The sequence below is a fragment of the Rhincodon typus genome, chromosome 5 (genome assembly GCF_021869965.1).
Source record: "Rhincodon typus isolate 14 chromosome 5, sRhiTyp1.1, whole genome shotgun sequence".
In the NCBI taxonomy this organism is placed as follows: Eukaryota; Metazoa; Chordata; class Chondrichthyes; order Orectolobiformes; family Rhincodontidae; genus Rhincodon; species Rhincodon typus.
This window is the reverse complement of record NC_063336.1, coordinates 75,435,293-75,459,628: the sequence shown is the minus strand read 5'-3', so window position 1 is coordinate 75,459,628 and position 24,336 is coordinate 75,435,293. Positions and strand designations below refer to the sequence as shown.

At 40.8% G+C, this 24,336-nt stretch overlaps 1 protein-coding gene across 1 annotated transcript in view; it reads left to right on the top strand.

The window, feature by feature from the left end:
• The window catches only part of LOC109936192 (collagen alpha-1(XIX) chain-like), a 334,226-nt gene that overhangs the window by 4,893 nt on the left and 304,997 nt on the right, over positions 1–24,336 (top strand). The window contains exons 2-3 of the mRNA XM_048597074.1: positions 9,152–9,353; positions 16,608–16,740. Of these exons, the coding sequence (XP_048453031.1) occupies positions 16,653–16,740 (88 nt within the window). The 5' untranslated portion in view covers positions 9,152–9,353; positions 16,608–16,652. The remainder of the gene's footprint in view (positions 1–9,151; positions 9,354–16,607; positions 16,741–24,336) is intronic.

Sequence of the window (24,336 nt, the reverse complement as noted above, 5' to 3'; positions counted from 1 at the left end):
ACTTTTAGCTGAAGGTTGCTGCGAATGCTTTAGCCTTATCTCTTTTGCATGGATGTCTTGATCTCTTTTAGCATTGAGGATGGAGATATTTATGGAGCTGCCTCCTCCAGTGAATTGTTTGATTGTCCACCACCATTTACTATTGAATGTGGCAAGATTGCAGAGCTGAGTACTGATCCATTGTTTGTGGAACATTTAGCTCTGTCTATCATTTGTTGCTTGTGCTATTTGGCATTCAAGTATTCCTTTGATGGCTTCACCAAGTTGACACCTCATTTTTAGGTATGCCTGGTGCTGATTCTGACACCCTACCTGCACTCTCCATTTAACTAGAATTGATCCCCAGCTTGATGCTGATGGTTGAATGGGCATATAAGAACAAGAACAAAGAACAATACAGCACAGGAACAGGCACTTCAGCCCGCCAAGCCTGCGCTGACACATTTTGCCGTTCCATACTAAAACTGTCTTCACTTGCAGGATCCATATCCCTCTATTCTCTTCCTATTCATGTATTCATCCAACTGCTTCTTGATTCAGCTATAGTGTCTTCTTCCACCACCACCTATGGCAATGTGTCTCAGGCACTCACCACCCTTTGTGTGAAAAACTTGCATCGCACATTTCTTTTAAACTCTCCCTCTGCCTCTCCCCCAAGGTTCACACCTTGAACCTGTGTCCCCTAGTAATTGACTCTTCCACTCTGGGGAAAAAGCCTCATATTTTCCACTCTATCCATGCCATTCACAATCTTATAAACTTTTATCAGGTTGCCCCTCAACATCCTGCATTCCTGTAAAAACAAACCCAGTCTAGCACACCTTTCTTCATAGCTAAAATCTCCCATACCAGGAAACATCCTGCTAAACCTTTTCTGTGTCTTCTCCAAAGCATCCAAATCCTTCTGGTTGTGTGGTATCCAGAACTGTACGCAATGTTCCAACTGTGGCCAACTAAAGTTCTATCAGGCTACAGCATTACTTGTCTATCCTTATATTGAATGCCCCTTACAATGAAGGCAAGCATGCCATAAGCCTTTTTCACTACCCATCTACCTGTGCTGCCACCTTATGTGATCTGTGGACCTGCACATCCAGACCCCTCTGCATGTCAATACTCCTAAGGGTTCTGCCATTCACTGTATAATTTCTACCTGCACTTGACCTTCCAAAATGCATCACTTTACATTTGTCGGATTAAACTCTATGTGCCATTTTTCTGCCCATGCCTCCAATTGATCTATATCCTGCTATCCCATTGCCTTCAACTGATCTATGTATGCTGGGCTATGAGGTTGCAGATTGTGCTCATAGAATCACTACAGTGTGGAAACAGGCCCTTCGGCCCAACAAGTCCACACCGAACCTCAGAGCATCCCACCCAGACCCATCCCCCTATAACCCACCTAATCTTCACATCCCTGAACACTATGGGCAATTTAGCATGGCCAATCCACTTAATCTGCACATCTTTGGACTGTGGGAGGAAACCGGAGCACCTGGAGGAAACCCACGCAGACATGGAGAGAATGTGCAAACTCCACACAGACAGTCGCCCGAGGCTGGAATCGAACCCGGGTCCCTGGTGCTGGAGTACAATTCTGCTGCTATTGATGGCCCACAACACCACATAGATGCTTAGTCTTGAGTTGCTACATCTGTCTGAATCTGTCCCATTTAGCATGGTGATAGTGCCACACAGCACAATGGAGGATACTCTCAATGTGAATGCAGGACTTTGTCTCCACCAGGTCTTTGCAGTGGTCAGTCTTACTGATACTGTTATGGCATTTGCAGCCATCAGATTGGTAAAGATAAAGTCAAGTATATTTTCCTTCTTCTTCATCCCGTAACCCCCTGCTATGGACTCAGAAAAGCAGCTATGTCCTTTAGGATCTGATTAGCTCAACTTGTGGTGCTACTGCCGAGCCACTCTTGGTGGGAGGCATTGAAATCCCCTACCCAAAGTATAATTCGATCCCTTCCGCTCTCAATGCTTCCTCCAAGTGTTGTTCAACATCAGCTGAAGAAGGATGGCACGAAGTAACCACCTGGAAGCTTCCCTGCCTATGTTTAGTCTGAAGCCATGAGACTTTATGGGGTCCAGACCCAATGTTGACGACTCCCAGGGCAACCCCTTCCAACTGTGCCACCATCTCTACTGTGTCTGTCCTGCCTATGGGAAAGGACACATCTAGGGATGGTGATGGAGCTTGCGACATTTTATATGTGGTATGATTCCGTTAGTATGACTATGTCAGGCTGTTGTTTAATTAGTCTGTGAGACAGCTCTCCCATCTTTTTTCTCAGACCAAAGGGTTAAGAAGGCTGTTTCCACCATTGTCTTTTCCGGTGCCTAGGTTGATGCTAAGTGGTCCATTCGGTTTCATTTCTGTGAGACTTTGCAGTGACTAATACATCTTAATAGCTCGCTAGGCTATTTCACAGGGTAATTGCGAGTCAACCACATGGCTGTGGGTCTGGAATCATATGTAGTTCAGACCAGGTGAGAAGGCAGATTTCCTTCTCTGAAGGACATTAGTGAGCCAGATGTTTTTTCCAACAGTAAACACTGGTTTCACGGTCATCATTAGATTCTTAATTCCAGATTTTAGTTTTCAATCCAAATTCCATCATCTACCTTTGCAGCATTCAAACTCAGGTCCCTAGAACATTAGCTGAATGCAGAACAGATTCCAAAAGAGAATGAAGGCTCCTTTATTTTACCTTGCTGTAACTTGTGGCCTTGGTAGTCTGGTTCAGCATAAAGGTCCTTAGCTGGTTTGCCTTTTGCTCTTTCCCTGTTGAGAACCCTCTGTCTCTGATGATACTCTCAGAGTTCTGTCAAAATTGTGTCTCACAGAATCTTACACAGTTCAAAATAAAGATGGTTGTTATCCCAAAACTGCTTTGTGGTTTTTCCATATTAAATGCCTTTTAGTCAAGGTAATTAAGTTTTAAATATCTCAGCCATTAGTTCGAATGGTTCTTGTTGCAGGGCTACCGTCGTCGGGGAGTTTGGTTTACCCTTGAAAATGTTCCTTGACTTTCAAAGAGGTGTCTTATATTTCCTCCTGGGATAAGTACAATCTTGTCCCAATACCAGCTTAATTCACAAGGATAGTCTGCTGGCTTGGGAGCCACCTTTAAGACTTGGTATCCATTTTAAAGACAGGTTAGCTGTCCTTGCACACTATGTAACCTGATAATTGTACAAACCGTGACACAGGTTGCCTTTTCCTTGCTATAAATCAATGATTGATTTACACATTAGTAACAGTGTGTATTTCTTGGAAAACATTATGATTTCAGCAGAATTTAGTCCAATGTGTTTTTGTGTCAACAAACAATGCTAGCTGTATTGAAACTATAGATATTAAAGGACAGTTTTGTGGTCTTCACATGTATTTATCATTAGATGACTTCAAATTCACAAAATAATTAATTGAAACTGAGTACCAGCTAGTGAAGTATTAGAGGCCAGAACAATAGATACAAAGAAAGATTGAAATCAACTCTAAGATATATGGCAAAAAAACTAATTCATGGGAGTATGATATCAAAGACTGCAAACTGTGGAAATCTTAGGCTGGGAGAAAACTTCAAACACACTGTCTCAGAAAAGGAAAAACAGGGTGAAAATTGAGTTTATTCACTGTGACTACATCATTAACTGGGATGTCTCTTATATATCAGCATTGTGGTTAAGTATGTTACTCTAAGGTGGGCTTAAGAAGTTGTTTAAAGTTTCAACAAAGACATACTCAAATTACAGCTCTACAGGAAGGAATGCCAAGATACTGACACAGTGTCAATATCTCACATGATACAGGATGAAATGCTTAAGGTGAGAAACTGAAGAAAACATGAGGGGACTTTATATAGACAAAGTTAAATGCCAAGAGAGTGATGTTGATACTGGAGAAGGTGAGTTTTACACTTGGTGAGGGATATCCATGCTGGAGAAGATCAGTTTGACATTGAGAAAGTGATTTAAATGTAGGTAAAAGTGCTTTACATTGAGTGATGTCTGTGCTGAGTAAGGAGGGATTTGCACTGAATAAGTGATTTGTGAACTCAGGTTTTATACTGAGCGAGTGATATCTTTGCAGGATGTGGTGTGATTTACACTGAATGAGACAAATATGTATTGCAACGACTGAACATCCTTTCAGGAGAGTTTGTTCGGCCACTTGGTTGAAATTTAAACTAAGTTGGCAGGGAAATGGTATACAGAGTGGAGGTACCATAGTGGGTGGTGCATGGACAAGTACAGAAGAACCACCAAGTCAATCTGGAAAGAAGTGAAAATATAGTCAATTTAAGGCTTAGGGAGCATGTTAAGGTTGGATGGCATATATTCTAATGCAAGAAGTCTTTCGAGTAGAGCAGATGAGTTGAGGGTGTTATAGAGTCATAGTCATAGAGCTGTACAGCATGGAAACAGACCCGTCAGTGCAACTTGTCCATGCTGACAAATATCCTAAATTAATCTAGTCCTATTTGCCAGCATTTGGCCCATATCCTTCTAAACCCTTCCTATTCATATGCCCGTCTGGATGCCTTTTAAATGTTGTAATTTTACCAGCCTCTACCACTTCCTCTGGCAGCTTATTCCACGAATGCAGCACCCTCTGCGTGAAAATGTTGCCCCTTCAGTCCCTTTTAAATCTTTCCCTTATCACCTTAAACCTATGCCCTTGAGTTTTGGACTCCCTCACCCCAGGTAAAAGACCTTAGCTATTCACCTTATCCATGTCCCTCATGACTTTATAAACCTCTATAAAGTCATCCCTCAGCCTCCAAAGTTCCAGGGAAAATAGCCGTAGCCTTTTCAGTCTCTCCCTATAGCTCAAACCCTCCAACCCTGGCAACATCCTTCTAAGTCTTTTCTGGACCCTTTCAAGTTTCACAACATCCTTCCTATAACAGGGAGATGTGATTAATGCATGGGCATCATTGCTATCATGGTTGAGGGAGGGCAGGACTAGCAGCTCATTTTGCTGGGGTGTAGAATCTTTAGACAAGATACAGGGGTGTAACAGAGGAGGTGTTGCAATATTGGTCAAGGAGGGAAGATGTGGTGACATGTTAGAAGATTTCTGATATGAGGCCATATAGGTAGAAACTAAAAGCATGAAGATGGCATCAGTTTGTGGTGTGGGGGCTGGGAATATGGGAAGGGTGAGAGAGAGGGGGTACTATAGACCCCCAAACAGTCATGGAGAGTTGAAAGACAAATGTAATAAGCAAACCTCAGAGAAGTGTAAAGATAATGGTGTGATAATAAGAGGGGATTTCAACTTCTTCAATATTAAATGAGATAGACTAAGTATGAAAGGCTTAGAGGAGGCAGTATTCTTGAGTATGTCCGGGAGAGTTTTGTAAAATAACATGTTGAAACTCCTAGAACAGAGGGGAGCATGCTGGACTGAACTTTAAAGAACAAACCTGGGCAATTGGTTATTGTGGCATTTTGGTGAGTGACTGTAATTCAGTAAGATTAAAAGGAATTGTGGGTAAGGAAAAAGATGGGCTCAAGATAAAGGTTCTGAATTGGCATATTTTGATAAGATAAAACAGGATCTGGCCAAAGTGGTCTGGGAGCAGCTACTTGCAGGAAAATCCACATCAGAGCAGGGGGAGATAATTCAAATGGGTAATAGTGAGAGTCCAGAGCCAGTATGTTTCCATAAAGGTGAAGAGTGGTACCAACAAGTTCAACCAATATATCAAGGAATGAGCAGGATTGGATAAGGAAAAGAAAGGAAGCTTATGGTAGATACCAAAGGCTCAAAATAGCAAATGACCTAGAGGAATATAGAAAGTGCAGCATTTAAAATAAGACAGCAAAGAGGGGATAAGAAAAAAAACATGGCAGGTAACATTAAGAAAAGTCCAAAGGTGCTTGATGAGGATATTAGGGTCAAGAGAACAACCAAGGAAAGAGTAAGGCCCATTAGGGACAGAAGTGGCAAGGTGTGTGTGGAGCCAGAAGACATAGATGAGGCTTTGCATGTGTATTTGCAACAGAGCAGAACAAGCAGGACAATGTAGGTGTAGAAATCTGGGAGCATGACTGTGATATACTTGAATAAATTAGCAGTGAGAACATGGCTTGAACATGGATAAATCTCCAGGCCTAGATGTGACGTATCCTAGGCTGGTGTAGGAGGCAGGGATGAAAATTGCAAGGGCCTTGACATTAATTTTCAAATCCTTTCTGGTCATGGAACTATAGGAGAACTATTGTGGTATCATTATTCAAGAAGGTTGGTAGGGATAAACCAGGAAACTACAGACCAGTGAGTTTATCAACAGTGGTAGGGAAACTATCAGAAAACATTCTGAGGGACAGAATTAGTCTCCACTTGGGGAGGAAAGAATGACTCAAGGATAGTCAGTCTGGGTTGGTCAGGCAAAGATCATGCATTACAAATCTGATGGAATTTTTTGAGTATTTAACTAGGTGTGTGGATGAGGGTGTGGAGTTGATGTAGTCTACATGGATCTCAGTCAAGCATTGAATAAGGTCTTACATGGCAGACTGGTTAAGAAGTTAACAGCCATGGGATCTAGGGCAATTTGGCAAACTGGATCCAAAATTAGCTTCGTGGCAGGAAGTAGAGGGTGATGTTGGTAATTTTTGTGATTGGAAGACAGTGCCCAGAGACACACCACAGAGTTCAGTGCTGGGTCCTTTTCTGTTTGTTGTGTACATTAATGATCTGGACTTCAATGTAGGAGATTTGATCATTGAGTTTGCAGATGACGTGAAAATTGGTGACATGGTAAGTAATGAGGATGAAAGCCTTAAACAACAGGACAATGTTGGTTAGATGGACTGAATAGTAGCAAATCAAATTTAATCCTGAAAATTGTGAGGTAACGTATTTAAGGTGGACTGACAGGACAAGAAAGTACACATTGAATGGTAGCACCCTGTGAAGTACAGATGATCAGAATGACCTTGGTGAGCATGTCCATAGAACCTTAAAGGCAGCAGGACAGGTAGACAACAAGGTGCAGGGCTGGATGAACACAGCAGGCCAAGCAGCATCACAGGAGCAGAGAGGCTTTTTCCGGAGGGAGGAGGGTAACTTCTTCAGGTTAGGCATCCTTAGAAGAGGCTTCGCAGTGGAAGACAATGTGGTTAAAGTGGCATATGGGAAACTTGAATAAAACAGACAACTACAGAGGCTGGAGATCTGAAACAAAAACAGAAAATGCTGGTGAAACTCATCAGGTCTACCAGCATCTGGGGGAAGAAAGCAGAATCAATGTTTCATGTCTAGTGACTTTTCAACAAATAAAAACTGAAAGAACTGCAGAAGATCCAGTTCTGAGGAAGGGTCACTGGACCCAAAATGTTAACTCTGACTTCACTCCGCAGATGCTGCCAGATCTGCTGAGCTTTTCCAGCAATTTCTGTTTTGACTTATCATCAAAACTGTTCTGAATTATTGACTCTACTTCCTTCTCACAGATACTGCCAATTTCTGTTTTTGACATATCGTCAAAACTGTTCTGAATTATTGACGCTACTTCCTTCTCACAGATGCTGCCACACACACAAACAGGTTCAGGAACAGCTTCTTTCCAGCCATTATCAGACTGTTGAATGGACCGTAGCCTCAAATAATGTAACCTGAAATGTAACCTGTAGGCCTCTAAGTCTTTTTGATCTATATAACCCTTGCTTGCTGTGCTCTGCCTATGCCGCTTGTAAACAAAGCTTTTCACTGTGTTTTGATACATGTGACAATAAAATTAAAATCAAATCAACCTGTTGGGTTTTGTCAGCAATTTCTGTTTTGTTGTATATGGGATACTTGACTTTATTAGTCATGTTGAATAAAAGAGCAAGGAGGTTATGTGTACAGAAAGTAGCTGTATATAAAATTAGTTAAGCCACAACTGGAGCACTGTGTGTAGTTCTGCTCACTGCACTTTGAGAAGGATGTGATTGCACTGAAGTGGGTGCAGAAGAGCTTCACCAAATGTTGGCTGGGCTGTAGCAATTCAGTTAGGTTGTTTTCCTTTGAGCAGAGAGGCTGAGATTGGGGTAAAGAGGGAGTCTGATTGATTGAGATGTACAAAGTTATGAGGGACATAGGGAAAAAGCATTTCCCCTTGATAGGGGAATCAATGACCAGGGGCACAGTTTTAAGGTAAGGAGCAGGTGGTTTGCAGGGAATTAAGGAAAAATACTTTCATCTAATGAGTTGTGGGTAGCTGGAACTCACTGCCTCAAAGTGGGGTAAAGGCAAGAACCCTCAAGCCATTTATGAACTATATAGATGATCACTTGAAATACCATAGCATACAAGCTACTGGCCCAGTGCTGGGAAATGGCTTAGAATAGATAGCTGTTTGATGTCTAGTGCGCACAAAATAGAACAAAGGCCTCTTCCTGGGCTGCCAAACTCTCTCACTCTATAGAGACAACGGATTTTACCTTGAGTGTATAATTTCATGCTGGAGAAAGAGGGTGGTTTTACACAGTGAGTGATACTATGTTGGAGAAAGTATGATATCTGTGCTGGAGAAGTTTCATTTTACGCTGTGAGAGAGATACATGTACAGGAGGTGATGGGTTCTACTCTGAGTGCATGCGATCTGAGTCGGAAATAACGGGTTTTTACAGCGTATATGTTATTTGACCTTGGGATACTGTTCTTTATACTGGGTGAGTGATAATTGCAGGTTTAACATGGGGTGAGGGATATCTGTGCTAATGATGTTGGGTTTTACACTGATCGAATGATAACAGTATCTGTAAAGATGCTTTTTGCAGTAAGAGCTCTCTAAGCGGGGAAAAGTTTTTATAGAGTGAAAGAAATCTGTGCTGGGAAAGGCATCTTTTACTCTAAGTTAGTGATATTTGTACAGGGTTTTATATTAAGGGGGTGATATTTGTGCTGGAGATACTAAATTTTACAGTGTGTGGTATTTGTGGTGGGGAAGTGTAATTTACACTGAGTGGTTTCTACTGAAGGTTGTCTCTGTATTTTTTAGCGCCTTGACTGTGTTGAGGGAGCATTTCCCTTCTTGCCTGTCTAGTGTGATTTGTGAAGAACCTGCACTGCCTGTCTTCCTCCAGTGCCTGTTTATTTGGTGCATGTTGAACTGAAGGCTTTGATGGTTTACAGCGGCCTGTCCGGTAGCCTCTCAATTCGGTGGGAGGGTCTGCAAAGACCGCTGGATCGGTGGACTAAATAAGGAGACAGTCGGGGCTGTTCTCGCTTAATGGCCAGCGGTGCTATCGCCACCAGGCTGCTCGCAACCGTTCTTTCATCGAAGTGATTCAGTGTCCTCGGGGGCGCCTTATTCACCGAGGAAGCCTGCCACAAGGTAAAACCTTATTTTCGTGAAGAGTTCGTCTATTGAAGCGAACTGGCACCTGTCCTGAAGTTGGACTTTCCCTTTTTCGGAAACTCGTTTCGTATTGAGGTAGAGACTGTCGCTCTATCCAGTAGCAGTTTGAAGCTTTGCGGTGCCCTGCAGATGAAGTATTAGTAGAACAGGAGACAAGTTCTGTAATTCATGCCCCCGAGAATCTGTGAGCTTGATTTCATTGAGAAGTTATCAGTGTCCAATTTTATTTAGGAAGCTGTGATTCTCTCACGCGGTTACCAAATCCTGTAATTTCATTTTGTCGCTCATTCACCAGCTTTGGCTCGCACTAAAGTCATCATTATAAGCTGATACTTCATGAATGGCTATAAAAAATTTGCAATTTTGGCATCTCCAGTTCTCCTCTTGAGATGGACAATTTATACAAAGTGGACAAGCACCAGGGTGAGTGAGTCTGAACAGGAAGGATGATGTCTTTATTTTAAAAGTGGCACCAGGTATGAATTGGGTATTAGGCGAGTATTTCAGTGCAAACTTTGGCAGTCGCTGCCTCCCCCCGCGATGTGGTTGTGCGTCAAAGGATCTCATGTTCTGAGCACCCACCCCACCTTCCCCGTTTACATCTAATGGCACCCAGTGCCTTTGTTGCCGGGGTTATATTTTTAAAAATTTTCATTGAGAAATCTTCCAACAGGTTGGCTGAGCCAGGAGACAGAAAGCAAAACTGTAGACTGCAAATAGATGATTTATGACTGCAAATAAATTATTTAAATGAAAGCAAAATACTGCGGATATTGGAGATTTGAAGTTTGAGAAAGTGCTGGAGAGACTCAGCAGGTGTGGCAGCATCTGTAGAGAGAGAAACACAGTTTAAAAGTTCCAGTCTGGTGTGACTTTCCCTTATGATTTAGAGCACTAACATCTGGAGCGGGACAGTGGGGTTAAAAGGAACATAGACTAATTGAACGAGGTACAAGTGGAAATCATAGAGACACGTGTTAGAGTGAGTGAAAAAAAGGAGGCATGGCGGATGGAGTGTGAAGGGAATTGAGTGCTGTGGGCGAGCGTGGCAGAGGACACGAGCAGAAGTTAGTCTCTAATCGATCCTCTGTAAATAGGAATTGGAGAGCAAGGAAGGGCAAGTTTAAGCTGGAAGAGAGGTTCTTGAGCAGTGGGAATGGTATGATGTAAGGAGAGAGGGTTCTACGGGCGAAGTGTTTGAGAATGAGTGAATGCTGCGGCAGGAAAGCAAGTCATTTTGCCCAGTTCTCTGTATCCCGCTGAGCCTTTAGCCTTTCGGTCTGTCTGTTGCTCACTGACTGGTGTGCTCTTATTGACACACTCGGGTATGTTCTCACATTGGGTACGCCCAGCTTCACTGTTACTCCAAGATGTACTGGCAGACCAGGAAATACCAGCGTAAAAAATAATTGGTTCTCTAAGGCATACTGTTACACTAAGTTATAGTGGTATACCATATGCTGGTATACTGGGCTATATTGGTACACAGGCATCCATTGGTATGCTGTGATAATTGATACTGGTTTTAAAGGAAGTTGGAAGTATCCGATATCATAACTACATTATTCCAAAGTTCGTTCTGTTGAAGAACTGCTGCTTTTAATTTGGAAAATTGTACAGTTTGCTCTGCTTTTTCAGAAAGGTGAGACAGGAAAGCTATGGAATTCTACACCAGTTAACATAACTTTTGTTGTTGAGAAATTACTTAAGATTTTAATTAAATATAGGGCGAACATTTTGAAAATCTTCAACTAATCGAGACCACCAGCATAGATTTATAAAGTACAGATATTGTCTGATGAATCTGATCAAATTTTGTAGATAAGCTCATTAAAGTAGTGGACAGGGAAATGTCTAAGAATTTTATTTTTATTTTTTGTGATAAAATCCTTCATAATAGACTGTTTTAATAAAGTATAGTTCATGGAATTAAGCTAAGCTTTATTGACCTTGTTTAAAAAAACGTGGATGAGTGATAGGAGACAGAGCATTATTCTCGACATGATGTGGCTAGTGGTGTCCCACCAGGATCTCTGATGGGGCCTCAACTATTCACTGTATTTAATAGTGGCTTGAAGAATAGAATAGACAGCCACAAACCCAAGTTTGCTGATAACATAAAATAGGCAGCACTTGAAGCAATGAAGACAGAAGTGTAAATTTACAAAGCGATTTGGTGAATGGGCAAAAATGGGGCAAGTGGATTTCAGTGTAAGCAAATGTGAGGCCATTTACTTCAGAGCTAGAAAGTGCAGGAATACACAAGAAACAGTAGAGGTCCAAGGAGTCTTAGAAGGTCATTTCCATAGCTTATTAAAATGTTGTTAACAGGTACACACATATATCTAGAAGGCTAATGAAATGCAGGTTTTTGTATTTGGGACAGTGAATCTTAATTTTGTTTGTAGAAAGACTTCTTTTCAAATAGAGAAATACTTCTAAATGTAAATTATAATGATATGTGATGCTTGTAATTCATATCAATTGTATCTTAATAAACTTTTCAAGGCAACAGGTATCACTTTTCCCACTGCTTCCAGTGTTTGTCCGTGAGCACTGCTTCCTGTGGGAGACAGTCAAACCATTTGTACACCTGCCTACGAATTGAAATTTCCTAGACCCTCTGGAAAAGCTCCAATATCATAGTTTGAGATCCATTGGTCTCCAGGATGAGAATACAAGACATTAGATGTCAGGTTGCAAAAAGTGTTTCTTCCACAGTTGGATCACAGTTTTAAATGTTTCTGATACCACTCCTTGGGAAGAATATATTAGTCTTGATAGGAGTGCAGCATAGATTTAACAGAATCCTTTCTGGATTTCAGGAGTTAACTTATAAGGAGAGCTTACACAAATTAGTGTTGTATGCTCTGGAGAGCCAAGAGTTAATTTGATCAAAGGAACTGCTGGGGTAGGTAGGCAGATGCTATTCATGCCAGAACTGTGGATAATAGCATAAATGCTAAAGACAAGTGTTTCAAGAACAGTTTGGAGACACTTCAAGGCAAGGCTGGCAGAAGCTTAGTACTGTCCACCAATGACAGATGATGTTGGGTCAATTGCTAATTCTGAGAAAAAGAGATTTTCATAAGCAAAAGCATGAATGGATTCGGGACATAAAGGTGAATATATCACTAGGCCACAGGTAAATCAAGATCTCAGTGGATGGCAGAATTGACCTAAGAGACTAAATTACTTCTTGATCCTAAACATCCTAATGTTGCTTATTTTTAAATTAACATGACACGTTAAATTGATATTTCATAGCATGCAGACTGCTGTCGAAACACAGGAAATAGGACAAAGAGTAGGTCATTCAGCCCATTTGTGCTGTTCTGTCATTCAGTATGATCACGGCAGACCATTCAACCCAGGACCCTGTTCTTGCTTTTTCCCCAAACCCTTTGAACCTTTAGTCTAATTCATTCTTGAAAACATTCAATAGTTTGGCTGCAACCTCTTTATATGACAGAGAATTCACCAATCACCACTGTCTAGGTGAAGAAAGTTCTCCTCATCTCAGTTGGCTGAACCCTTTGAGACACAGAGTGAAGCCAACATCATGGGTTCAATTCCCGTATGAGCTGAGGTCGCCATGAAAGTCTCCTAAGTCTCAAACAGGAGAGGAACCCTATTGTCCTCTGGATCTATGGTGACTTTACCTCACCTTTTACTCTAAACTCCATTGAGTATAGTCCTAATTTATCCAGAACATCAATCTTGCCATCCCAGGAATCAGTCTGGTAAACCTTTGTTGTATTTGCTCCATGGCCAGACCATCCTTCCTCAGATAATGAGAGCAAAAGTGCATGCATACAATAATCTAGGGCCTCACCCAAGCATGGTACAACTGCAGCAAGAGTCTGTAGTATATTAATAGAACTGGGTATGTTGGTATGTCAGGTTATATAAGTATGCTGGGGAAATATTGATATACCTGGTATACTGGTACTCCACTGCCAGTTTACATGGGCACTTTACCTCTGTTTAGGAAGTATTATCAAGTTTACATTGAGGTGCATGGGTTGGATTACATGTGGGAAAAGAGGGTTTCTAGTTTGTTTTAGTGTTGGATCACCGCTTATGGAAAAAAAAGGTTGTTTATACTTGTAACCAAAGAGCAGTTAATGGGTGGTCTTGCAGTATCCTGTGGAATCACAGCATTACCAGTTACTTTTCTAGTGGACAACTCGCAGACTTGCAATTCTGTTCACATAAATTGGAATTCTCAATGTCAACCTCCCACAGGCTGTCAGAGAAATTCAGGAAAAGAGATGCCAGAAAGACAGTCAAAATAAGGGACAATCCTTTAAAATACTGGACCGTTGGTCACCCTGGATGTTCTGGAGGAGTTCAGCAGGTTGATCCATTAATACTGCACTGGGAGTTTGTGCTAAGGGTGGGGTTGAAAAGTTTACTCACACCAATGGGCTACAGTCTGAGTGACAATAATTAACAGTGATGACCTTGTCACTACCCAGCCTTCCAGCAAATCACTGATACCTCACCACTCCGCCCCGGCCCCCACCACCAACTCCTCCATGATTTCTCACTGACTACCTAGTGATCTAATTCAGTAAAACACTTTTGTTTCTTAAGCAATATTGGACCCAAGGAGTACACTTGGCTGGTGTCAAATGGACCTTTCAACCTCATGACCGTGTTGAAGGGTTATTTGACTTGTAGACCTAAAATGGCTTTGAAAACACTGTAACTATAAACCATGCATCACAGCAAGCTATCTTTAATTATAGAGCTGGAAGCCGGATGCAGTGAAGACGAGAGCTGTCGGTTGGGAGAGAACACATTTCTCATGCCTTTGCAATAAATCATCATTTTTATTTAAGTATATGTTGATCTGATATTAGTCACTGCTACATTCCAGTTGTTTTTTCATTTGCAATAGACTCCAACCAATGTTTAACCACTGTTTGCCCCTGATTGACTGAGTAGATATTAACTGAGATTTTAAAATAATTCCAATCAGCTTTTATTACAGTGACAGTATTAATTCTCTGCTGATTTGTTCCAATGGAACTAAAACCTCTGATCTGTGTTGAACAGGTCTTGCAGATAGTAAATCTGCTTTCAAGCCATTCATGTCTCATTGTTTTGTTTCTATCCAAAATTTCAGAAAATGTAGCTGTCTTAAGCCAGCAATTTTACAAAAACAATTTCATCTTTCCCATCCCAAATCTGTATTCTGAACACCAATCCCAATTAAATTCAGCTTTAGAACAGTGAAGATAGTATTTCTCTCGAGTCAAAAATCTGGAAATTATTTCCTGTCTACCAAAGTGTGGAAAGGTTTCTGCTGAGTTCCGATGTTTGGAATATCTCACTGATCTGTCTTTCAGAATCAAGAAGATGTGATTAAACTATTTATATCTGGCTGTGGTTAAACAGTGACAAATTATTTGCATATTGCTCAGTACAAAATCCCTTTCTATTTTTATAGTGTTTTTAACCACACAACGTCATTACCCAGGGAATTAATTCAAAATCTTAGTACACTGATTCTTTTTATTTTGTAACAGAAAACTCAAAGTTTTGTGAGGCATTACAATCTGTCTTAGAGCTCTGACACACTGTGTTCAGATTTTATCTTGTCAAAGGTCTGGCACAAAACAAATAGCTACTTGAAGCAAAAGCCTGTTTGCCCCTTAGTATCATAATCAAGTGACTGATGTTATGGTCAGCATCTCTCCACATCCTTGTCTGGAGTGACTGCACTATTTGTCACTTAGTGGTTTGCTTGGGTGATGCAATTCAAAGGTTACAAATGGAAGATTGGAGTTGATGACCCCTTGTAATAAAAATCAGTCATTCTGTTTGTATTGTACCAGTCATATAGATTGACCCCACAAGACACATTGCTAACAGATCTGTATTCAGGGTTTTTTTGCAGTTATTTGCTTATCATTTGGTAATGCTACTTTCACAATGTATTTACATATTAACAATACATGGTTAAGAGTGTTTCATTCAACACCTTGTGAATGACTGAACCCACTATTTGAATCCCAACACTGCAGAAAGTGGTTTTGGTTTGTCTGTATGTATGTATATTTCTTGATAGAACCAGATAAGGAGAGGGAATCAGCTCATTCTTTGTAACTGTGATTGGTTCGTTCACCAAGCTGGTTCATTAGTTTGCAGACATTTCATTACCCTGCTGGGTAACATCATCACTGGAGCCAATTGGCCACAAGGGTACATGAACATCAACTAGCAACAAAAATGCATGACCAATACTCACTCACCTCCATTCACATGGATAAGGAGAAACCACCAGTTCAACTAGGACAACACCAGGATCCTAGGACAGGCCAAACACGAGACAAGCACGGGAATTCCTAGAGGCCTGGTTCTCCACCAAGAAAGTCATCAACAAACACATAGAACGAGACTGCGAAGGAAAACTGGAAATGAGGTAATCAAATCCAACACACCCCAGAGTTTAAATACCAGGCAGGAAAACACAACAGCGCATCGTCGGAGGCTGCACTGATGATGTCACCCAGCAGGGTAATGAAACATCTGCGAACTAACGAACCAGCTTGGCAAGCGAACCAACCACGTCATCCACAACCTGAGCTACAGATCTACTCAAGGACCTCCTTTGTGATGTCCTGTGTTGGCCACTACAAAGATTTTAAAACTTTTTTTTTAAGCTGTAGCTATCACACTTCAATTATAATGTCAAAATTAAGCCAATGCAAGATTCTTTTCCAGTGGACAAAAGGAGAATTTTGTCTCTTGGTAACCCTGGGAAAGATAGTAAGATGCACCATTAAATGCACACAAACACAGCAATAAAGGTTACTAGGGGATTGTGGGGGGTGGAGGTTGTATAAACAATTGAAAAATGAAGATAATCCAGTTTAAAAAGCTGATGCGGTCTTTGAACCTGACTCCGTGGCTGTTTAGATGTCTTCTATTTTCAGCAGCAAAATTTGAGTGTTTGCGTGTGTGTGTGTGTGTGTGTGTGTGTGTGTGTGTGTGTGTGTGTGTGTGTGTATGTGTGTGTGTTTCTGTCTATATGAGCATAAGTGTGTGGCTGAGTACATATGTTTGTTTGCGTGAGTGAAAATATGTGTCTTTAGTTCTGCAAGTAGCGACTATCTTTTATGTGTGCATTTTTCTGTGTGCATTTGTATCCTTATATTGATGAATGTGTATGTGTAAACCTTGTTATATATCTGTTCAAAATTGTGTTGATTTCTCCAGTTCTCTGCAGATTTCTGATTATTGCTCACATGAATTGATGGAGAAATGAAGCACATGGCATTGTGGATTGCCTTCCTTTGGGTGACGATTCTGATTCAATTAATCTGCGGGAAGCTTGTTGACAAACGAGCAGGTATGACTCAGTACTACTGCCTCCATGATTACAATGTATCTGCCATCTTTTTCTATGTGTTTATAATAATTATCATGCTGTATTGTGACTATACCGAAGCGATGTAGTATAAAAATCATTGCAGTTTTGAATGGTCATTTATTAAGAAAGGCAGTCTACATAAAGATAAAATCCTTGATTAGTTTGCAATGAAGAATGGACTAGAATTACTGGACTGATTTAGAATTGAAGCTCTGTTGTTGGTTACAAGTTGTGTTCTCAGTCAGTTATCCAATTTCCACATGGTGCCCAGTAATTTTTGACTTCTTACTACCACAATTTATCACTTGATTCTGAATCACTATGACCACATTTTGACAAGAGATGCAAGATTGTTTACAGAAGGTAGCTTTTCATTGAATCATCTTCGTACAACTTTCATAAAACTGATATTCATGCTGGACAAAGTTTAAAAGACCCCCTATGTAGCCTGCTGATCTTTTAAAATTAATGTGCCATCTTACCAATGTAAGCAGAGAGCTAACGAAACAGTTCTCTCCCACGCCATTATTTCCCAATAATTTTGCTTTCATTTCTGTCTGAATTCAGTTTACTTTAACCACACAGCAATACAGAGCATGCAGTATAACTTACAACTCATAATTCTGCATCATTCTTGGTAGATACCCAGTCCCAATGACAAGAAAGCTCTCTGGGACAATCTGTTACCAAACATATAGAGACATGGTCAATTTTCCAGCACTGAATCCCTCACATTTTGAATATAACTATATATAGTAACATATATTATTGTGCAATTTAACAATTATAATGAGCCTGTATGTTAGGTGTGGAGTAAAGGATTAACTGTAGGTATCTTCATTATCAACCAGTGCAAGAGATCTATTCGCATACCTCTGGAGTAGGTGAGACATGGACATGGGTCTCCTGGCTCAGAACTTAGGACACTACTACAGCATCACAACAGCCCCAACAGTTAACTCTGCATTTACTCTAAAAGCAGCTATTGAGCATGATTGTATGGAGCTATGTCATGATAATGATAGAAGGAGTAGGAGCCAAGACCCATTTGTAGAGTCTCAGATCAGCTCTCTCCTACCTTCTCAGTATGCTGTGTTATGTTTAATTAAGCTTGTTAATGTTAACTCCCCTGAGTTTTTTTTTAATTCATTCAGTAATATGGGCTTTACTGCTTATTGCTAGTTGCTTTTATGAAGTTGATAGTGAGCTGCCTTCTTGAACCACTGCAGTTCATGTGAAATAGAGGCACCCACAATGCTATTAGGGAGATAGTTCCAGAATTTTGACCCAGCGACACTGAATGATCACCAATACAGCAGTTTAAGAAGGAAGCTCACCAACATATTCCACAGGGTAATTGGAGATAGATAAACAGAAATTACTTTTTAGTCAGTGTTCATTGAAAACCAGTTACCGACGCAATTGTCTATGGCCTCAGTTTTTGTTTTCTATTTTCAAGACTTACTCAATCTCGAACTGTTTCTTGAACTTTCAGCATGATATTTATTATGTCTAAGAGCTCAGTGTTGCTCAACACTCCTAGGCTTAAGCTCAAGGCACCAGAACTTTCTGAACACCTTCCAGACCACTGGATCCTCTAAGATTCTTCCATTCTATAGCTGGCTCCTCCCCTGTTGATTGGCCCCAGGTTTCATATATTTACTGCTAACATTGCAGCTGTGTAAACCCCTGTTTATAGAACATAAACTTCTCATATTGAGGTGATTCTGTGTCTTCTCATTCCATCAACTTCAGAGACCTCAATTACCTATTTTCCAAAGCTGGGTGTCACCCTCTGTCTGTCTTCCTAAAGCCCACTCCCTTCTAACGGCTGGTGGAGAAATATCTGTCAAAGCAAGAAAAATGAATGTGATTCATTCAATTCTCAAATAAAAAATACCGATTAAATTTGACATATAAAGATATTTACAGCAGGAGAGACAATTTTTAATCCATTTGACAAAGTGAATTAAATTAATCTCTATTAATACTCATACCTAGTGGTGCACATTATTCACTGGTATCTTTTCTTAACTTATAGTCATGCTCTTTCGGCAAGTATATTTGAGATTCACATTAACCCACAGTATTAGGATGTATTTCATGCATGGGGCCATGTTTGGCACACAATGAGCTCACCACATAGTGAGACTAAGTCCTGCTCATTTGTGTTTGGTCAATGGTCTTTAGCATGAGGTTTGAATCTGCTTCAATAAGTTGGCACTGTTGCCAGTTGGTCCCTGTGGGCAGGTGTTGTGGTTTCATAAGGACTTTTGGGCAGCACTCACTCTCTAATAGAGGATGCAATTCTTCTGAAGTCAAACTCACTGTGTGACAGTCCAGGCCTGAAAACCATTGCGTCGTAATGAATATTCATCAAAGAGTTATTTATGCAGATTGACAATACTTCAAGATATTGCCAGTCGTTTCGCAGATGCAAAATATCTCATGAACAAGTAAACACTTGTATTTGGGGTGCATTTGAGTTTAACGTTACACAGTTTCACTTTTTTGAAATCAAAGTGAATAATCTATTTTCAGGAAAGCTTTGATTGTTAGTGCCTGCACAATCAGTATGGGTGTTGCTTTGTGCCCTTGATTATCCACAAGGAAGATAATAGATCATCAACAAGAGAATGGGACAAGCATGGGCAGGGAGATCTGGGGATGTGGATAGGGAGCAGAGTGTAGAAAGAGTTGAAATGTTCTGTCATGGAGTGCTCATTACTTGGAGACGAGATTAATGCCGTACAAGGGAGAATATGCTGGCAACCTGAAACAAAAATGGCAAATACTGAGGAAACTCCAGAGCTTTGGCGTATCTGTGGAGAGAGAAACAAGCATTAGCTTTGAGTTTGACATGACTCTTCTTCAGAACCCCAGAAGTTCAGAAGAAGTCATTCCAACCTTGAAACATTAACACTGTTTCTATCTCCACGGATGTTGCCAGACCTACTGAGTTTTTCCAGCTTTTTCAGTTGTTACAGACTGTTGGTTATTTTCACAGGAATACTTCTCTCTCTGGCAGTATCTGCGAAGAGAAAACAAAGCTAACGTTTCAAATCCAGTGACCCATCTTCAGAACTGACTGACAGTGCTTGGAAGTAGATGGTGATAAAGGAGCGGTCACCAGTGACCCTAATAATTTTTATAGAGTCTTAGACAAACTCTCCTATTTGAGCTTAGTCGTGTTGAACTGAATGGACCTAGCATGATGCTCACTCCAATTAGTTCTCTCAAATTGCAGACAGCTTCCTAATTTTGACACCAGTCATTGTTTTAAATTTATGAATTCATGGAATGTGGATCACTGACTGGGCCAGCATTTATTGCTCATCCCTTGTTGTCCATTAGAAGGTGGTAATAGGAACATGGGGACAAGAATAGGTCACTCAGCCCCTCAAACCTGTTCCACTATTCAATTAGATCATTGTTGATCTATGGCCTAACTCCATCTACCTGCCTTTGGCCCATATCACTTAATTTTTTGTGAAGCAAAGGTATTATGTATCGAAGATTTAAAATTAACAACTGATCTAAAATCAACTGCTATTTGTGGAAGTGAGTTCCAAAAATCTACCACACTTTGTGTGTAGAAGTGCTTCCTAGTATCTCTCCTGAGCACTCAGGCCCTCATTCTCAAACCATGACTTCTAGTTCTAGAAATTTTTTATTGGATTGAAATTTCCTCATCTGCTACAGCAGAAATTGAATCCACATCTATAGAACATTAACTTAGGATTCTGCATAACTAGCCCAGTGACATTGCTATGACATTCCCACTTCCCAAGCTGCATTCTTTTAACACTGGAGGCCTGACTGCTGCAGTCCATATGGTGTAGAGACACCCGCTGTATTGTTAGGCAGGGAGTTTCAGTAGTTTGGAAATGGATGTGAACATTAAAAGGATATATGAGTTACTGTCTGTCCACAGTATTGATTGGATATCAAACATATTTTCACATCATTGCTCCCCACTAATGCCAGTCAAAACCAATTCAAAAGGTCCAACTTGCTGTTTTGCCAAGACAGACCTGCCGAGAGGAGGTTGAGCTATTGATCCCGAAACCTGGGTAATATTCTGGAGACCCAGGTTTGAATCCCACCAGAGTGAAACTTGAATTAGAATAAGCAAAAATCTGGAATTAAGTTGCTAATCATGACCATGAAACCATTATTAAGGAAAAGTCTTTCCTCTTTAGGGAAAGAAACTGCTGGTCTATGTGTGACTCCAGACCCTCAGTAATATGGCTGACTCTTAACTGCCTTTAGGCAATTATGGATGTACGATAAATGCTAGCACAGCCAGTGATGCCCATGTCTGTGAATTAATTAAAAATAGTCACAAACACTGGCAACATTAAGCAGAAACCTCCCTTCCCCTTACCCCAACTTTGACCAGCCCACCAAATATCTAGGCCTCACGTTCCAGTGTACTCTTCCCAAATCCCTCTTTCTCTTACTTCCATCTTGTTAAAAGTCCACCTCTTGGAGCAACCTGTTGATTCATTCCATCTCATTCTTTCATTTAGCATCCATTTTCTTTTCAATTCAGTTTTGTGAATCATCAGGATTGTCCACAGGAAAAGTTACATGTCAACTTACCAACTGGTTGCACTTATTTAGTACCTCTCATACGCAGTAAAACATCCTTAAGGCACTTCACAGACACAGAATCAGACAGACAAAGAGATTTTTTTGGCAGTTGACCAAAAACAGTCTTTGAGGACCGGAATAAGTGGTTGCACACTCAAGACAGGAGGAATTTCTTCTCTCAGAGGGTAGCAAATCTATGGAATTTTTATTCCTCAGAAGATGTAGGGAGTGAGTCATTAAATTTATTGAAGATTGGGATAGATTTTTAATTAGTAAAGGAATCAGGGGTTATGGGGAAAAGGCAGAAAAGTGGATTTGACGGTTATCAGATCAGCCATTGAGGCAGAGCAGACTTGATGGGCAAAATGGTCTACTTGTGCTCCATTGTCTTATGGTCTTATAAGGCTGGGTGTTTTGAGCTTTAATGTGGAATCTAGTGCTCCACATTCAGACACTGTTGCCAAGAGGCATCATGTGGATGAGAAATAGGTGGTGGCCATGGATTGATCCTTAGGATAACCAACAATAATAGGTGAAAATATCTCGCTGCAGATGAATGAGAAAGGAAAATACTTGTGAATGCTGGAGATCTGAAATATAAACTGAGAGTGCAGCAAGCACACAATAGGTCAGCGACTTTTAATCAGAACCAGTATATTCTGTGGATAAGGATGAAACTAAGTTACAATAGCCCCTCTCTCCTGGGTAATAGGTGTGGGAGGAGGATGACAAGGACACCCATTCTAGAAGCTGCTAATAAGTCAAGAAGGATGCAATGGAAGGATAATTAGTGGTCCTACCTCTGTGCAAGGAGACGGGGGTCTAAGTCCTATCTGATCCAGAAGAATGGCATGACAAGTTTGAACAGGTCGGTTAGAAAAATATCAACAAAGCATACAATTCACAAAGAGTGTAATTTGTGAATTGATAAAGGGCTGTTTCACTTCAATAGAAGAGGGGAAAGTTTATTGGAGATGGTCAAGCAAAAAGTTGCTGGAGGCGTGGGCCTAGATTTTAGAGGCTGCAGCATGTTAGAGATATTTGTTCAATAAGTTGCTGAAGTCTTTTCATTGCCATTATCACTTTCAAGTTCAGAACTGCACCTGTTGAACTGATTACTGCTTGTGATGTCTACCTGGTGAAGTGAGAGTCAGTTATGTTGACCACCTGGTGAACTGACAGTTATGCTGGTTATTATTTAATGGAAAGGAGTTTCTTTTCTTCTTTCCTGATCTATATTAATGACCTAGATCTTGGTGTGCAGGGGACAATTTCCAAGTTCACAGATGACACTAAACTTGAACAAATCGTGAACTGTGAGGGGGAAAGTGTGGAACTCCAAAAGTATGTTGAGAGATTGCTGAGGGCAGACAGCTGGCAAATGACATTCCATGCAGAGGAATGTGAGATGATGCACTTTGCTAGGAAGAAAGTTGAAAGGCAATATAAAACAGAGGTAAAATTCTAAAAGGGAGTGCAGGAACAGGGGGACCTGGGTGTATATGTGCATAGATCATCAAAGGTGGCAGGAAGATGGAGAAAGCAGTTAATAAAGCATGCAATGTTCTCGGCTTTGATAGGGACATAGAGTGCAAAAGCAAGGAGATGGTGTTGAATTTGTACAAGATACAGGCTCGGCCTCAGCTGAAATATTGTGTGCAGTTGTGGGTACCACCTTATAGAAATGATTTGAACACATTGAAGAGAGTGTAGAAGTGATTTACAAGAATGGTTCCAGGAATGAGAAACTTCAGTCGAGGATTGATTGAAAGATTTGGGACTGTTCTCCTTGGAGAGAAGAAGACTAAGAGGAGATTTGGTACAGGTTTTCAAAGTCATGAACAACATGCACTCATGAAAGGAGCAAGAATAAGAGAGAAAGATTTAAAGTGAGGTGCAAACAAAGCGAGAGTGTTTAAGAAAATGCTTTATCACACAACCACGGTATGGAATACACTGCCTGGAAATGTGCTAGAGTCAGATTTAATTGAGACATTTAAAAGTGTATTAGATAGAATTTGTGTGAAGATATATGGGAAAAGGCAGGAGAATGCCAGTAGGTAATAGAGTTGGTGCAGGCACGATATGCCAAATGGCATTTTTCTGCACCTTAACAATTCTGTGATTCTATAAAAGAGCTAGAACTGTCTGTCGTTGCTGTTATAAGAAACACAACTGAAACACACTTGCATGGAATGAGGCCGTTAAATACCTCTTCAAAACATTCCCAGCGCATGTACCCAAAGCATTCAGATGTACATCTGAAATTGTAACCTCTCATTACCCTTCAGATGTTTACATACTTTTGGTTTTCATTCCAATTTTGACCATTTGTTGTCTTGGGAGGAGGTAAGTCTCATGGATGCCAGTTTGACAGAATATAAGTTCCTTACTGATAAACACTGGGAGAACAGCAAAATGTGGTCAGTCAATCCTTCAGGACTATTTTTGAAATCAGATCTAAGGTTTGTGACCCAGTGTCTGGAAATGAGGCAGCTCACTTCATATAGACATGTCTGTTGATACCACCAGCTCAGAATCAACAGCTGCATAACCTGGGTTGATTTATGTTTTGCCAGTGACTTTGTGGAGAGGGCATTCCTTTGTGTCCTGAATGTGTTGGCTGTCTAAACCCATTGACTTCAATGTTTGAAAACTGCAGATGTGTACACCCAGACTCTGTAAAAATGTAACAAAGGATCTCTAGCCCTTGTATTATGCTTTGCTTTGTGCTGTGTGCCAGATGGATAGCTACTAGATGAGGTGTTGTTGGGGTCAAATCTTGTCTCCTTTCCAAAATAATTCACAGTCTCAATGCCATGTTGGCTTGCAGTGTGGCCTCCAGTCTTCCCCATTTGAGCCACAGCCTTTCTGATGGGCTGTCTCTGCATCTGCCAGATATTGAAGATATCACACATGTTCCAGACACCCTGCAGGCCCAATCGGATGGCCTAAATCATTACAAGGATGGCAGCCTCA